The sequence below is a fragment of the Schistocerca cancellata genome, chromosome 2 (genome assembly GCF_023864275.1).
Source record: "Schistocerca cancellata isolate TAMUIC-IGC-003103 chromosome 2, iqSchCanc2.1, whole genome shotgun sequence".
NCBI classification, from domain to species: Eukaryota; Metazoa; Arthropoda; class Insecta; order Orthoptera; family Acrididae; genus Schistocerca; species Schistocerca cancellata.
The window spans coordinates 744,605,446-744,622,009 of NC_064627.1; the positions used below are offsets into that span (position 1 = coordinate 744,605,446).

The window sequence follows — 16,564 nt, forward strand, 5'->3', positions numbered from 1 at the left end:
CAGTGTATCCAGACATGACCATTGGCATGGTGTAACAGAAAATGTGCTACATCTGACCAGACAACATGTTTCCGTTGATTCATGGGGCAATGTCGATGATACTGTGTCCACTACAGTCATAACCTAGTGTTGCTGGGTCAACATACATAGGTACACGTAAGGTTCATGTGCTATGGAGCTACATGTTCAGCTGCAAGGAACATTGTGCTCTGAAACACTGCACCAGCATTGTATTCTGTTGCCACATCTGTGTTAGAGAGCAGGCAATCATGTGACCACCTCATTCTCTGATGGGGCATGGATGTCCAACATCATGTTGCCTACTGTGGTTTCATGAGCCTTCAGCCACTTTCCATAAATGCTCACACCAGTAGAATGTTTTGACATTGTTGATGTGCCCATTCCCAGCCACTGGACTGTAATCGTCTGTAACAATCTGTCGTGTCAAAGTCACTAATGTCAGTGGATTTCCATTTGTGGTTTGAACCACTGCTAAAATAATTTACCATTTTTCTCCACTCAAGTTATATACTTTCTTTACTGAGTCACTTGCTCACAATATGACCAGAGAGCAATTAATCTAATGGTGGGCAATGGTATAATGTTTTGGCTCATCTGTGTGCAATTCGTGTAAGGACCATAAGAACAGTATGCACAAAATTCGGGCGTGCACAGAGGAATACAGATGCAGATCTGTCATCCACTTCAGTTATGGGTGAAATAGGGGAGAAGTGACTAAACAGTGGTTTGCATGATATATTTGGACTGGTATTTTGTAGAATGAGAGAAAGTATGTTGTTTTGTGCTGAACCTTTTCATATCAAGTGTATTCTTCAGTGCACTGTATTTATTTTGTTGTTATCTGCTCCACACATTATGTGCCAATCTTGAATTAGAAACTTGAGATAATTGTGTATAGATAAAAATTTTAATTTTTGGATCAACAAGACGTGATATTAGATACTCAGTGTATGATACTAAATGTAAAGATGCTGCTTTATGTATAAATCTGTTACATGTTCTCTGTTCATGAGGAGCTCCTTGTCTTGGATCTATGGAATGAAAAGTGTATATATATATCTATGTAGCCTTGATGTAAAAAAATTTTGAAGTACAGAAGCACAAAACTTGCCAGCATTCTCCATATTTTATGTTGTTATGAGGTTACTTATAATACTGGCAATGGAAAAAAATGTTTTTATGTGTTTACCTCACAGGTGTATTACTGATTCGTGTAGAAATGTTGCTTCAGTCTCTGATGGGCTATTCATTAATATGTAATAAATATTTCTAGTCCTGTGAGTGTTCATTATCAGTTGACCTTCTCTTTTCTCTACAGCTTGACACTAGCAATAGTGATTCTGTCCTGAGCAACAGCCAGCTGCTGCATTACCCTGCACCATCTGAAGGGGCTCCACTTGCATTTGTCATCACAGAATTTCATACATTATTGCTTTTTGCAGACCATGTGAAGGGAGTTTCCTTGCTAAATCATGAATTGATATTTGAAGACTACTTCAGTGAGGTGAGGGTTCTCATATTGGATAATATTAATTTTTTAATCATTTTACTTTCAGTTATCGCATACTGAGCAGCAACACTTAAAAAATTTGATGTTGTAGTTAGCAACCCAAATACATTTGTGGTCCATTTTTTATCATCTTCTTTGGTGCACTTTAATTTGGATTTTTCTATGTAGTTTTTACATTTTATGGTTAGATGAGACAAGAATAAATCTTTTGTAGTTGTATTTGCATGCAACTGAGAATTTTGTTTCTTTGTTGAATACTGATACCGGTGTGTGGGAGCTATTTTGGTAATTTACCTTCATACGTGTGGGCGAGTACATTCTCGGAGAGCAGCTATTGCTCTTGCATTAAGCAGTTTGATTAACTAGAGAATTCTGACCAACTGCATAATTGTTCATACAACAAGTTCAGCAGAACCTTGCATTTTGTTTATAAATTGCTAGTTCATTCTTTGCTTGTTTGATTGATGCTTACTTACACTTCAAAAGACCTCTTGAAATTATCAAGTACATAAGAGAGGTAGGTTACTTGTAGTTACATCAGAATACTGAAGTAGTACCAAGTTCTTGTCTTGAAATGGAGAGAGAAATGTGTGTGTGTGTGTGTGTGTGTGTGTGTGTGTGTGTGTGTGTGTGTGTGTGTGCGTGCGCGTGCATGCGTGCGTGCGCATGCGCGCATGCGGGGTGGGCGTAGGGTGGGAGAGGGGGGGTTGAATTAGAGAAGATGAAGATGACAATCATTTCCTGCAGCATTTTAACCCTCAACTCTTAGCTTTATTTGTGTAATTTTCATTACATTATTTTGAATTTAAATAAAGAGGTCCAACTCAGTGGTTTCTCTTGTTACTTGCAGAAGTGTTGCTGCAAGATTAAACATGAAGCTAGATATCTCTCTCTTTGTATGTGTGTGAGGTGGGTAGGGGAGGATAGAAGGATGGAGGAGGGGGGGGGGGCACTCTGTTTTGAACCCTAGACAATGAAGCATGGTCTATATGGAAATTATTTGTACTTTTAGTGTTGTGGATTTGAATTTCAGAATTCATTCACATTCATTATTAATCAAAAACACCATTAGGGAGTAAATTTATTGACATATGAGCATAAGAAGCCCAATGTCTTTGAGGAAGCTATTGCAAGATTTTCAATTTTTGACTGCCTGCTTTTATAGAAAAAATATACTTTTGACCTTAACTGCTTTGTCCCATAAAATTATTCAATGGTACAAACTGAGGGAAAAAGTATGCTAGCAATCCTGTCGTGTGGTTGCCACAGTGAGAGAGATTTCTAAGTATAAAGCATACAGAACAGAGTTTTTAGATTAACTAATCCACATGCTGATGCCATCTCTGAATGTAGGGATTTTACACACGTGGTGTTTCATTTAGTGTGTGCTTATTAAACTATACTCCTGTTACCTTAGGTCATGCTTTTTAGTTTAGTTTTAGAATGTGAGAGGGAGTTAAAATATTTTGAGTTTTGCCTTCATTATGTGAAATTGAGCACATTAACAGTCACTTTTTTGGTTCATAAACAATTATTTATATCCAAAATATCCAGAAGAATTAAAATGATCTACTTATATCCCTTATTTATCTGAAAACTATCAGCTCCAAATCACCAAAAAAAATTAAAAATGTGTTGCTCTTACAGCACTCCAATTTTCATCATTTGTTTTAAAATGCAGTTGGGTTAAGATTTCCTTCAACATGAATTTCTTGAAACATTCAAGGCTTACTAAAAGTGTCTTGTGTCCAGATCACACTGACATTAAGCATTCATCTATGAGGATGGTTTGAAAAGTCCTCAGAACAGAATAGAAAAAAAATATTTACATCTCCTGAAACTCTCTCTATTTTTCAATGTAGTTTCCTTGTAGATTAATGCACTTGGTCCAACAATGTTCCAGTGTCTTTATCCCATTTCAAAAATGAGTTTCCTCCAGGCCTGCAAAATAGTTGTCAACTCCAGCTATCAATTCTGTGTTTGAAGTGAATCTTCATCCATTAAGAAAAATTTTCAGTTTTGGGAAGAAATGGAAGTCTGATGGGAGCCATATCAGGTGAATAAGGCAGATGTGCCAACAATTCGTACGTTAGTTCGTGTAATTTTGTCATGGCGACAGCACATGTGTGCGTATGCACAATGTTGTGATGGACGATGATTTTCATCCTTGCTAAACCTGGCCGTTTTTTGCATATCTTTTGTTGCAATTTGTCCAGGAGGTTAGCATAGTATTCTCCCGTAATTGTTTGCCAAGTGGGGAGATAATCTACAAACAGAATCCCCTTCGCATCACAGAACACTGTTGCCATGACTTTTCCCTTTGAAGGAATTGTCTTCGCTTTCTTTGGCAGCGGAGAATCAGCATATTTCTACTGCTTTGACAGTTGTTTTGTCTCTGGGGTATAGTAGTGCACTCAAGTTTCATCTGTGGTCACAAACCATCACAAAAATCTTGTTTGTTTCTCCTAAAACGGGCTGAACTTTGTTCCGGTATGTCCATTCTCCATTCTCCTGCATTTTTGATCCGGCGTCAAGAGTTGTGGCACCCATTTTGCAGATAATTTCATTTCTAATTCTTCAGTTAAAATGTTATATACTCTTTCAGATGACATCTGTCAAGTGTGAGCAATTTCAAGCGCTTTCAATAGGCGATCCTTCATGACCATTTTGTGCACTTTTGCAATGATTTCTGGAGTAGTGACACATCTTGGCTAACCACTGGGTGGATCATCATCTAAGATCTCCCAACCAAATTTGTCCACTTGGCAACAGTTGAATATGAATGGCTGAGTCCCTTAGTGTATTCTGGAAATCGGCATGAATGTCCTTTGCTTTCATACCTTTCTTTACAAAGTACTTAATCACTGCTCGAATCTCGATTTTTTTTCCATCTTTGTAAATCACTACATGGGAATAACAACAGAGCCACGTCACCGCCACAACTCTCTTCCAAGGACACTTATGTGGCACGTGTTTACAGGAAACAGTCCAATGAATATCACATGAACAACTCGTTGCGCTAGTGCTGACCTCTTGTGGTGATTCCGAGAACTTTTCAAATCACCCTCGTACATTGAAACTTATACTTACTTTCAGCCACCTGGATACTCTTCCTCCTCACTGTTTGCTCCATGGGTGTCTGGTTAAAGAGTGTGGTAGTCGGCGTGATGGTTTTCAGGGATGTAAGGAATCAGAGACAAGTCCTTGTGTTTTGCAGCAGCAATCTTTCTGCCACCAGAATACAAGTGGTCCTCATTTTACAAGCATGAATAAATTGTGATGAGTTTGAAATGTTGAAATCTGTTGGTGTCCTCTTTCTGAGGTTTTCCATTATGTTTGTTAAGAATCTCAACTTCCTTACAAAAATACAGTGGAGAGTAGTTTTCTTTAAATTGGATAATGCAAGGTATCCTGACCTCAATTTTCATGACAAAAATTTGATGCAATTTCATCTTTTGTCCAGATGTGCTCATCTGTTTCTTAGCTAGATTTTAAGTTGGTGCTTGTAAATCTTAAAAATCGTTCTTTGTCATCCTCTGCACAGGCAAAGGGTTCTTCACTTGGGCCTTTTTACCAGTCCTCTGAAGTAACAACATAGTCCATTTTCCTGATCTCTTTCTTAATAACACCAAAGTCACTGTGAGAAGACAAAAAGGTTTGCCCAGGAACCGAGTAAACAAACAAGCGATGATTTCTGAAGCACCTCTTGAAGTCATGTTTTCATACTATTTACACATAACACCACCATCATTGGTACATATGTGGATATCAAAGTTGTGTACACAAAATTGTGTCAAATAGTACACCACTTAAGCAGATATCTTGGGTGTTGAAAGAGTTTTCACCAAATCAAATTTATTAAACATAAGTCTGTTTCTTCTGTGCAACATTTGACTCGATACTGTCTCAGAAGGGTATAAGTTTGATGTATATGAACAACCAGAGGTTTTATATCCTGTTGTTTGGATATCCATGCATCACACACCATACATGTATTGGTATTAGGCATCTTGAAACCTATATTAAACTTTCTTGTGAATATTGTTCTAACAGTATTATACCTACCGCACCACAAACCATTTCTTCTATCTTCATTTTTGTAAAGTCAGTGCATTTCAGCTACAGATTTCACAGAATCTCTCTCTCTCTAGATGTTTATGCACTTTGGTCTGCTCTAGCAATAGATAAATGCCACCTAAATATCACAAATATGTCACAAAATGCTTTAGCACAAACTGTTACTGAAACACTGTTCACATTCTTTATGCAATATGCATGTGATAAATTTCTTTTAATATCACTGTCAAAATCTGCACTGTTTCTATAAACTCTGTTGCTTGGTTTACCGTGCACAACACTGTACAAAAAAACATTTTTCAGATTGTATTTTCATAGACTATAAAACTCAGTGAAGTGGTTGTCCTTATCATTCTCCATAAGTATGTGATACTCACCAACTGGTGTTAGCTTTCATAGACTTCATAGCACATTCATAACTACAACCCTGTTTCCTCCCTAGAACAGCTTTGTTAATTTTTTCACTTTCTCTTCTTCCAGTCATTTTAATTTCTTTCATGTTTTCTAGATCTGTCGCAGCCGCTAGACACAAAATCATGTCACTGTCAGCCATGATATCAACACTAAAACATGTGACTACAAACACGTGTGCCATTGGCTACCACTAGCTGACATAAATGTTACTCTTTGACTAAGCTGAGTGTCTCACAGATTTAAAAAAGAGTCTCAATGAAGGATGTGGAAAATATTATAGTATTAAAAAAAAAAAATAAAGACTCTGCTGGGTGGGGTGGGATACCCACTAAAGTGAGTAAAGCAGTATATCACGTAATAGCACCTGCACTAACTCAAATAATGAACTGATCTTTTGAACAAGAATGCTTTGCTGGTATGATGAAGTCAGACCTCTGTTAAAAAAAGGGTTGAGAGGAGATATGGGAAACTGTCACCCTATTTCTTGTCTTCCTAACCTGTTGGAATTATTAGACGAAGTAGCCGCAAACCAAATTTAAAATTTTGTTGTAAAAATGATATTAAAAGTAACAAATATGGATTTCAACAATGGGAAAAAACCCCTCTGGATGCAATGAATAACTTTAATGAAAATGTACGCAAAGCATTGGACCAGAGAAGTAAAGTTTTAGGTATCTTCTGTGATCTGACAAAATCCCTTGACTTGATAAAACACATCTTGCTTACTTGAAAATTAGATAAATATGGCATTAAGGACAATACTCTGAAATGGCTTATATAATGCCTGTACAACACAAAACACAAAGGGTAGCTATCAGCACAAACACAGTGACTTATTCTAAATGGAGTAGGGTATCACTGGGTGTGCCCCAAGGCTCCAAATTAGGGCCAATCCTGTTCCTATTGTGTATAAATGACTTATCCGCAAATATAAATTTCCTATCTGTTCTGTTCACAAATAATACTTCTGTTTTAATTAAAGATGAAAGTGCAGAAAAAATTCAAAGCTTTATTGTGAGCATGTTGGCTACCCTGGAAAACTGGTTCCAGTTAAATGGTCGGTAACTGAACACTGCAAAAACCCATATGATACCTTTCTAAACAAACATTCAAAATGTGTGGAACTTAAAATATAACATAACAACAACTTATGGAAGAAGCTGACATAGTCAAATTCTTTGAACTAAATGTAGACAAGAACTTAAGCTGGAATACATGTATTGACTTCCTATCTAATAAATTGAACAGTTTTACATTTGAAATGCAAATAATAGCAAATTCTACTCACATGAGCACACAAAAAATAGCAAATCATAGTTGTTTTAAATCTGTCATTATGTATGGTATAATTTTTGGGGGAAGAAAATTATCAGGTACATGTGTACTGTACAGCAAAAAGAAGCCTGTCGCCCATTATTTCGGAAACTATGAATCATACCTGTTCCCTCTGTATAGTCCCATACTCAGGGAATGAGTGTAGGGGAAGCAGATGCAAGCAAGAATCCTGCGTCATTGCTAACGTCAAGGGCCAAGTGTAGGTGTTGCATTCTTCCAAGCTATTATAAAGGGTCAAACGTGTACCTGTGTTGTGTGGATGACTGTAATGAGTGCGTGTACAATGTGTGTTCCCTCCATATACATTTACGAAGTTATGATGTTCCTAGACTGCAGACAAAAATTATTTGAGAAGAGAAATAAAAAGAATTTTATGCTACCCACACATCAGTAGAAATTATATGCTTGGTCCCAACAGAATATGAGGATGACGAAATATAATAAATAAATGGGCAAAAATATATTTAATATGAAGCCAGATATTCTAAAAATAAGGCTACAGCAGATTATAAAGATTCACAGAATTTGAGCAAGATGTAACATAGTGTTATATTTTTTAAATTATGTTTATAACAAAATTGAATTATTATTGGCATCAGTTGTTCTATGTTTATTACGAAGTATTACTACAATTTTGATGAGTCTCCTGTACCTGAATCAAATGTGTGTGTTTGTGTGTTTTCAGACCGAAAATTTGCTTGATACTGCTCTCGTTGCTTTACTCTGTTCTGTGCAAGTCTCTTCATCTCCAAATAATGACTTGACTACAGCCTACAGCCTTCTGACTCTGCTTACTGTATTCATCTCTTTGTCTCCCTCTATGATTTTTTTTACCCCGTTACACACACACACACACACACACACACACACACACACCCTCTCCCTCTCCCTCTCCCTCTCCCTCTCCCTCTCCCTCTCCCTCTCCCTCTCCCTCTCCCTCTCCCTCTCCCTCTCCCTCTCCCTCTCCCTCTCCCTCTCCCTCTCCCTCTCCCTCTCCCTCTCCCTCTCCCTCTCCCTCTCCCTCTCCCTCTCCCTCTCCCTCTCCCTCTCGCTCTCGCTCTCGCTCTCGCTCTCGCTCTCGCTCTCGCTCTCGCTCTCGCTCTCGCTCTCGCTCTCGCTCTCGCTCTCGCTCTCGCTCTCGCTCTCCCTCTCTCTCTCCCTCTCTCTCTCTCTCTCTCTCTCTCCCTCCCCCTCCCCCTCCCTCCCTCCCTCCCCCCCCTCCAATAGTAGATCGTTTGATGTCTCAGAACATGTCCTATCAACCAATTCCTTCTTTTAGTCAAGTTGTGCCACAAATTTCTTGTCTCCCCAGTTTCGTTCAGTACTTTCTCATTAGTTATGCAATCTGCCTATCTGATCTTCAGCATTTTTCTGTAGCACTATATTTCAAAAGCCTCTATTCTCTTCTTGTCTAAAATGTTTATCATCCATGTTTCACTGCCATACATGCCTACATTCCAGACAGATACTTTCAGAAAAGACTTCCTAACACTTACATCTATGTTTGATGTTAACACATTTCTGTTTTCTGAAATGCCTTTATTGCTATTCCAAGTGTGCGTTTTATATCCTCTCTACTTTGGCTATCATTAGTTGTTTTGTTGCCCAAATAGCAAAACTTGTCTACTACTTTTAGTGGCCTGTTTTCTAATGGCCTGATTTAATTCAACAATATTTCATTATTCTTGTTTTGCTTTTGTTGATGTTCACCTAATATTCTCCTTTCAAGATGCTGTCCATTCTGTTTAACTGCCCTTCCAAGTGTTTTGCTGTCTCTAACAGAATTGCAATGTCATTGGCAAACCTCAGTGTTGTGGGACTAGTAAATCACAATTCACAATTCTTAGCTTCCTCTTGCATTGTAAAATTACTTTTCGGAGGTGCTCCAAAATCTGGGAGAGTAAAAGTGGATATTAATTATTCATACGTTGTGGTATAATAAATATGTAAGAGTAACATCCAAATATATCAGTAACTCTTTTTTTAAACAATTTATGGGTTAGGTCCCACTTGCATTGAAGCACACAACTGCATAGTAATAGTTTTTGTAGAACTAAATATTTAGCTATTTGCTATGAACTGGTTATAAGCCTGTTTCACTATTTTCTTGGCTGTGTCTGGAATGTATGTGTTTGGGCATTGTTTACTAAACTTAACATCACAGTTTTCGAAAATCCCTCCAATGTCTTTGGTAAATCATTTATGTATATCAAAACTGGCATGACCCAAGTCCCGAACATTACAGGACAATGTATTTAATGTTTCCTCAATCTTAATTTTGTTTTACTCCTGTGTTATTGTTTGTTAACGTCAGTCGGCCAGAGTGGCCATGCGGTTCTAGGCGCTACGGTCTGGAGCCGAGCGACTGCTACGGTCGCGGGTTCGAATCCTGCCTCGGGCATGGATGTGTGTGATATCCTTAGTTTAGTTAGGTTTAATTAGTTCTAAGTTCTAGGTGACTGATGACCTCAGAAGTTAAGTCGCTTAGTGCTCAGAGCCATTTGAACCATTTTGATTTGTTAACGTCATCCTCAGATGTCTGTTGTTAACATCTGATTCCACCCAGAATGTTGATGCATTTGACACCATAACATTTTAGATTCTCAGACGAGCTCACAGAAAATGTCAGTAGGATAGCTTTTCTTGTTTATTTAAAGTTTTTTGATTAAATCACATGTTGCTTTCTCTATACTGAATCGTACATGTAATTCCAATTGAGCATTCATTAAAAGATTGTTGCCAGAAATGTTATTCTGTTATAAGCTATTTGTCAAAATTCTTGATGACATTGAAAAGTGGGAGAAGGGTGTATAATTGTCACCACTTCTAAACATGAGTATTACTGATGAAATATGCAATATGCAGGACATTAATAGAACTGCTGAATGTGTTTAAAGTTGAGTCAGCTTGTTGCCTCTGTCACTCTTAAAATGTAAAACATTAGACACCTTCAAAAACTATGTGATATGACATGTTCTGCTGCACTTTCTTAATGTTACTGCAATAAAATTTGTATTACTGCAGTATATTTATAGTTTTAGTACAGATTAGATATTTGTTCTCTTTTGTGTATTTTTATGCTTTTAGCTGTAATTTTTTTTTTTTTTGCAGACTGTAGGAAAACTAGTCAGCATAACAAAGGATCCTATTAGAGGCACCATTTGGGTATATACAGAGAAAGCTGTGTTTCGTTACAAAGTAACACAGGAAGAAAGAAATGTGTGGCAGGTATGTTAACAAAAACTGACTTCCTCATGAGTGTGTTTACATATGTAGATAGATGGAATGCACCTCTTTATCACTTACTGGAAAGGAGCAGTTCAAAGTTTCATAAGGGCCATGAGTAACTGTAGTCAGTAGAAATTCTCAAATCTGAGGTTCTTTTACACCCATCGAGTAGGGGTCTGGCAGAACCAAATTTCAACTATGTGTTCTACAGAGAAAATACTAGTGTATAAAGTGTCTGCACACGGCATTACATGTCTGTAGTTTGTGTGGGATGATGCTACTGCATGTGTAGTATTTGATAAGTTAACTATTCTTCTGAGTAATGCCAAGTAGTGAGCACTTCAGGAAGTTCAATAAGCACTGAACAAGTTTAGATTTGGTATATATCTATGTGAAAGACAACCAATGCTTTACTGCAGAAGGAAATTATCTGCCCTTATACACTGCTGTCATTAGGATTGCAACACCAGGTATGGTAGCAAATAATGAAATTTTACTTCTTGCACATATACAATATAGTGAATGGATGATTAAATTTGTAGGTGATTTGGAAGTACACAGGTTGCAAAGACTAATACACAGAGCTGCTCCCTTCTAACATCAACAATGGATTTAACTTGGCTGGGGATTAAGTTGAACTGAGCTTGGATGACGGACATGGGTATGTTGTTCTATACTACTTCAAATCTATGCCAGAGTCCATCAGTTGAGTGAGGGCTTGCCAGTCTCCCAGCAATCCACAACCAGATTTTGTCAGTGACTGAGAGACCTGAAGAGCTAGCTGCTGTTCAGAAAAACAATAGAATGCCCTCTGTATTGAAATAGGAAACAGGCTAGGACAGCATGGACAACATGTAGTATTGCAGCCTGTTGAAACATAATGTCATGGAGACTTCAAAGATAGGCCACTACTACCAGTCTTGAAACATTGGAAATGTAATGGCTACTGTCCAAATGATCAGCTGTGTGAGGCAGAGGAGACTGAGTTGTGTACTCAATGGCTCCCCATACCATCACACCTGGTGCTGGATCTGTGTGATGACGAAGAATGCAGTTGGCAACACTCATCAGAAAAGGTGAGGTGGTACCGCTGCTACATCTGCATCTACATCTATACTCCGCAAGCCACCCAACAGTATGTGGCGGAGGGCACTTTACGTGGCACTGTCATTACCTCCCTTTTCTGTTCCAGTCACGTATGGTTTGTGGGAAGAACGACTGCCGGAAAGCCTCTGTGCGCACTCGAATCTCTCTAATTTTACATTCATGATCTCCTTGGGAGGTGTAAGTAGAGGGAAGCAGTATATTCGATACCTCATCCAGAAACCCACCCTCTCAAAACCTGGACAGCAAGCTACACCACGATGCAGAGCGCCTGTCGTGCAAAGTCTGCCACTTGAGTTTGCTAAACATCTCCGTAATGCTATCACGCTTACCAAATAACCTTGTGATGAAACGCGCCACTCTTCTTTGGATCTTGTCTATCTCCTCCATCAACCCGATCTGGTACAGATCCCACACTGATGAGCAATACTCAAGTATAGGTCGAATGAGTGTTTTGTAAGCCATCCCCTTTGTTGATGCACTACATTTTCTAAGGACTCTCCCAATGAATGTCAACCTGGTACCCGCCTTACCAACAATTAATTTTATATGATCATTCCATTTCAAATCGTTCCGCACACGTACTCCCAGATATTTTACAGAAGTAACTGCTATCACTGTTTGTTTTGCTATCATATAGTCATACAATAAAGGATCTTTCTTTCTATGTATTCGCAATACATTACATTTGTCTATGTTAAGGGTCAGTTGCCACTCCCTGCACCAAATGCCTATCCACTGCAGATCTTCCTGCATTTCACTACAATTTTCTAATGCTGCAACTTCTCTGTATAGTACGGCATCATCTGCGAAAAGCCGCATGGAACTTCCGACACTATCTACTAGGTCATTTATATACCAGGTGATCAAAAAGTCAGTATAAATTTGAAAACTTAATAAACCATGGAATAATGTAGATAGAGAGGTAAAAATTGACACACATGCTTGGAATGACATGGGGTTTTATTAGAACCAAAAAAACACCCCATATTGCTAGACGCATGAAAGATCTCTTGCGCGCGTCGTTTGGTGATGATCGTGTGCTCAGCTGCCACTTTCGTTGTGCTTGGCCTCCCAGGTCCCCAGACCTCAGTCCATGCGATTATTGGCTTTGGGGTTACCTGAAGTCGCACATGTATCGTGATCGACCGACATCTCTAGGGGTGCTGAAAGACAACATCCGACGCCAATGCCTCACCATAACTCCGGACATACTTTTACAGTGCTGTTCACAACATTATTCCTCGACTACAGCTATTGTTGAGGAATGATGGTGGACGTATTTAGCATTTCCTATAAAGAACATCATCTTTGCTTTGTCTTGCTTTGTTATGCTAATTATTGCTGTTCTGATCAGATGAAGCGCCAGCTGCCGGACATTTTTTGAACTTTTGTATTTTTTTGGTTCTAATAAAACCCCATGTCATTCCAAGCATGTGTGTCAATTTGTACCTCTCTATCTACATATTTCCGTGACTTATTCAGTTTTCAAATTTATACTGACTTTTTGATCACCCAGTATATTGTGAAAAGCAATGGTCCCATAACACTCCCCTGTGGCACGCCAGAGGTTACTTTAACATCTGTAGACGTCTCTTCATTGAGAACAACATGCTGTGTTCTGTTTGCTAAAAACTCTTCAATCCAGCCACACAGATGGTCCGATATTCCGTAGGCTCTCACTTTGTTTATCAGGTGACAGTGCGGAACTGTATCGAACGCCTTCCGGAAGTCAAGGAAAATAGCGTCTACCTGGGACCCTGTGTCTAATATTTTCTGGGTCTCATGAACAAATAAAGCGAGTTGGGTCTCACACGATCGCTGCTTCCGGAATCCATGCTGATTCCTACAGAGTAGATTCTAGGTTTCCAGAAACGTCATGATACTCAAGCAAAACACATGTTCTAAAATTCTACAACAGATTGACGTCAGAGATATAGTTCTATAGTTTTGTGCATCTGCTTGGCGACCCTTCTTGAAGACTGGGACTGCCTGTGCTCTTTACCAATCATTTGGAACCTTCCGTTCCTCTAGAGACTTGCGGTACACGACTGTTAGAAGGGGGGCAAGTTCTTTCGCGTACTCTGTGTAGAATCGAATTGGTATCCCGTCAGGTCCAGTGAACTTTCCTCTGTTGAGTGATTCTAGTTGCTTTTCTATTCCTTGGACACTTATTACGATGTCAGCCATTTTTTCGTTTGTGCGAGGATCTAGAGAAGGAACTGCAGTGCGGTCTTCCTCTGTGAAACAGCTTTGGAAAAAGGTGTTTAGTATTTCAGCTTTATACGTGTCATCCTCTGTTTCAATGCCATCATCATTCCGGAGTGTCCGGATATGCTGTTTCGAACCACTTACTGATTTAACGTAAGACCAGAACTTCCTAGGATTTTCTGTCAAGTCGGTACATAGAACTGTACTTTTGAATTCACTGAACGCTTCACGCATAGCCCTCCTTACGCTAACTTTGTTATCGTTTAGCTTCTGTTATTCTGAGAGGTTTTGGCTGCGTTTAAACTTGCAGTGAAGCTCTCTTTGCTTTCGCAGTAGTTTCCTAACGTTGTTGTTGAACAACGGTGGATTTTTCCCGTCCCTCACAGTTTTACTCGGCACGTACCTGTCTAAAACGCATTTTACGATTGCCTTAAACTTTTTCCATAAACACTCAACATTGTCAGTGTCGGAACAGAAATTTTCGTTTTGATCTGTTAGGTAGTCTGAAATCTGCCTTCTATTACTCTTGCTAAACAGATAAACCTTCCTCTCATTTTTTATATTCCTATTAACTTCCATATTCAGGGATGCTGCAGCGGCCTTATGATCACTGATTCCCTGTTCCACACTTACAGAGTCGAAAAGTTCGGGTCTGTTTGTTATCAGTAGGTCCAAGATGTTATCTCCACGAGTCAGTTCTCTGTTTAATTGCTCGGGGTAATTTTTGGATAGTGCACTCAGAATAATGTCGCTCGATGCTCTGTCTCTACCACCGTCCTAAACATCTGAGTGTCCCAGTCTGTATCTGGTAAATTGAAATCTCCGCCTAAGACTATAACATGCTGAGAAAATTTATGTGAAATGTATTCCAGATTTTCTCTCAGTTGTTCTGCCACTAATTCTGCTGAGTCGGGAGGTCGGTAAAAGGAACCAATTATTAACCTAGCTTGGTCTTGTCATTGGGCACAAAATTACTGTCATGCCTCTCTCTGCTACCATGGCAAAAGAAGCCGCAACAGTGGTATCTGCGCTGACAGACGTTGTCACACAGTCTGTGTGGCTACTTTTCTTGCTGCAAACAAACTCCCTTCCTGACTTGAGGTATGTAATATGGCTGTACAATCCTGCATGGCTGAGTGAACAGTGTGGCTGTCCTCCCAGGCATTAATCATGTGGAGCTGCTAAGATCCTGTCTGGAATTGTGTGTGGCTGACATGCTGTTGTACGTTTCTTCTTCTTGCACAAGGCATAACAGAATTGTCTCACTAAAAAACAACATTCATGGCATGAAGTTGGCATTCCAAAACATCCCAAAGGTGTTCTATAGGATTCAGGTAAGGACTCTGTGCAGGCCAGTCCATTACAGGGATGTTATTGTAACCATTCTGCCAGAGGCCGTGCATTACGAACAGGTGCTCGATCCCCGAATTGCTCTTCAACAGTTGGAAGCAAGAAGGTGCTTAAAATATCAATGTAGGCCTGTGCTGTGATAGTGCCATGCAAAACAACAACAGGTGCAAGTCCCCTTCTTGAAAAACATGACCACACTATAACACCATTGCCTCCGAATTTTACTGTTGGCACTACACACACTGGCAGATGGCGTTCACACCCTGCCATTGGATCGCCATATTGTGTACTGTGATTCGTCGCTCCACACAACATTTTCCCACTATTCGATCATCCAATGTTTACATTCTTTACACCAAGCGAGACATTGTTTGGCATTTACCGGCATGATGTGTGGCTATGAGCATCTGCTTGACCATGAAATCCAAGTTTTCTCACCTCCTGCCTAACTGTTGTAGTATTTTCAGCGGATCCTGATGCAATTTGGAATTCCTGTGTGTTGGTCTGAATATACGTCTGCCTATTGCACATTACGACCCTCTTCAACTGTCAGCAGTCTCTGTCAGTCAACAGACGAGGTCGGCCTGTATGATTTTGTGCTTTACGTGTCCCTTCACTTTTCCACTTCACTATCATATTGGAAACAGTGGACCTAGGGATGTTTACGAGTGTGGAAATCTCATGTACAGATGTATGACGCAAATGACACCCAATCACCTGACCATGTTCGAAGTCCGTGAGTTCCACACAGCGCCCCCATTCTGCTCTGTCACGATGTCTAATGACTGCTGAGGTTGCTGACATGGAGTACCTGGCAGTAGGTGGCAGCACAATACACCTAATATGAAAAACGTATGTTTTTGGTGGTGTTCAGATACTTTTGATCACATAGTGTATATTATATAGACACACACGCACACGCACACACACACACACACACACGCACACACACACACACACACACACACACAAACACACACAAAGGTTTACAACTTGGTCATTCTCCAATACAGTAACTAACCAGAGGTGAGGAGCCCAGACTGCTATGAAAGTCTGTAATTGTTATGAAATGGAAAACACACAAAATGCAAAATGGGCTCTGTGCATCAGTGTTTGAAATTAAGTAGACCTGCCACTGGAACTTTGAGAGAGAGAATGCTTGCACATCATTGGCAGCAGCATAAAGGTTCGTGGCAGTGCCCTCATGCCACAGTGGTGGGTGTGGGAAATACGGCATGATTGGCAGTGCATGTGTTTTAAATTGCGGCCACCTGGAAGGTGGTCAGTACCATAATTTCCTAGTCATAGTATTAC

The 16,564-nt window shown here is 39.5% G+C and overlaps 1 protein-coding gene across 2 annotated transcripts in view; it reads left to right on the forward strand.

The window, feature by feature from the left end:
* LOC126162554 (vacuolar protein sorting-associated protein 18 homolog) overlaps window positions 1-16,564 on the forward strand; it is a 329,211-nt gene that overhangs the window by 41,974 nt on the left and 270,673 nt on the right. For both annotated transcript variants that reach the window (XM_049919139.1, XM_049919140.1), the window contains 2 exons: window positions 1,340-1,525; window positions 10,469-10,585. In XM_049919139.1, coding sequence (XP_049775096.1) covers window positions 1,340-1,525; window positions 10,469-10,585 — 303 coding nt within the window. The remainder of the gene's footprint in view (window positions 1-1,339; window positions 1,526-10,468; window positions 10,586-16,564) is intronic.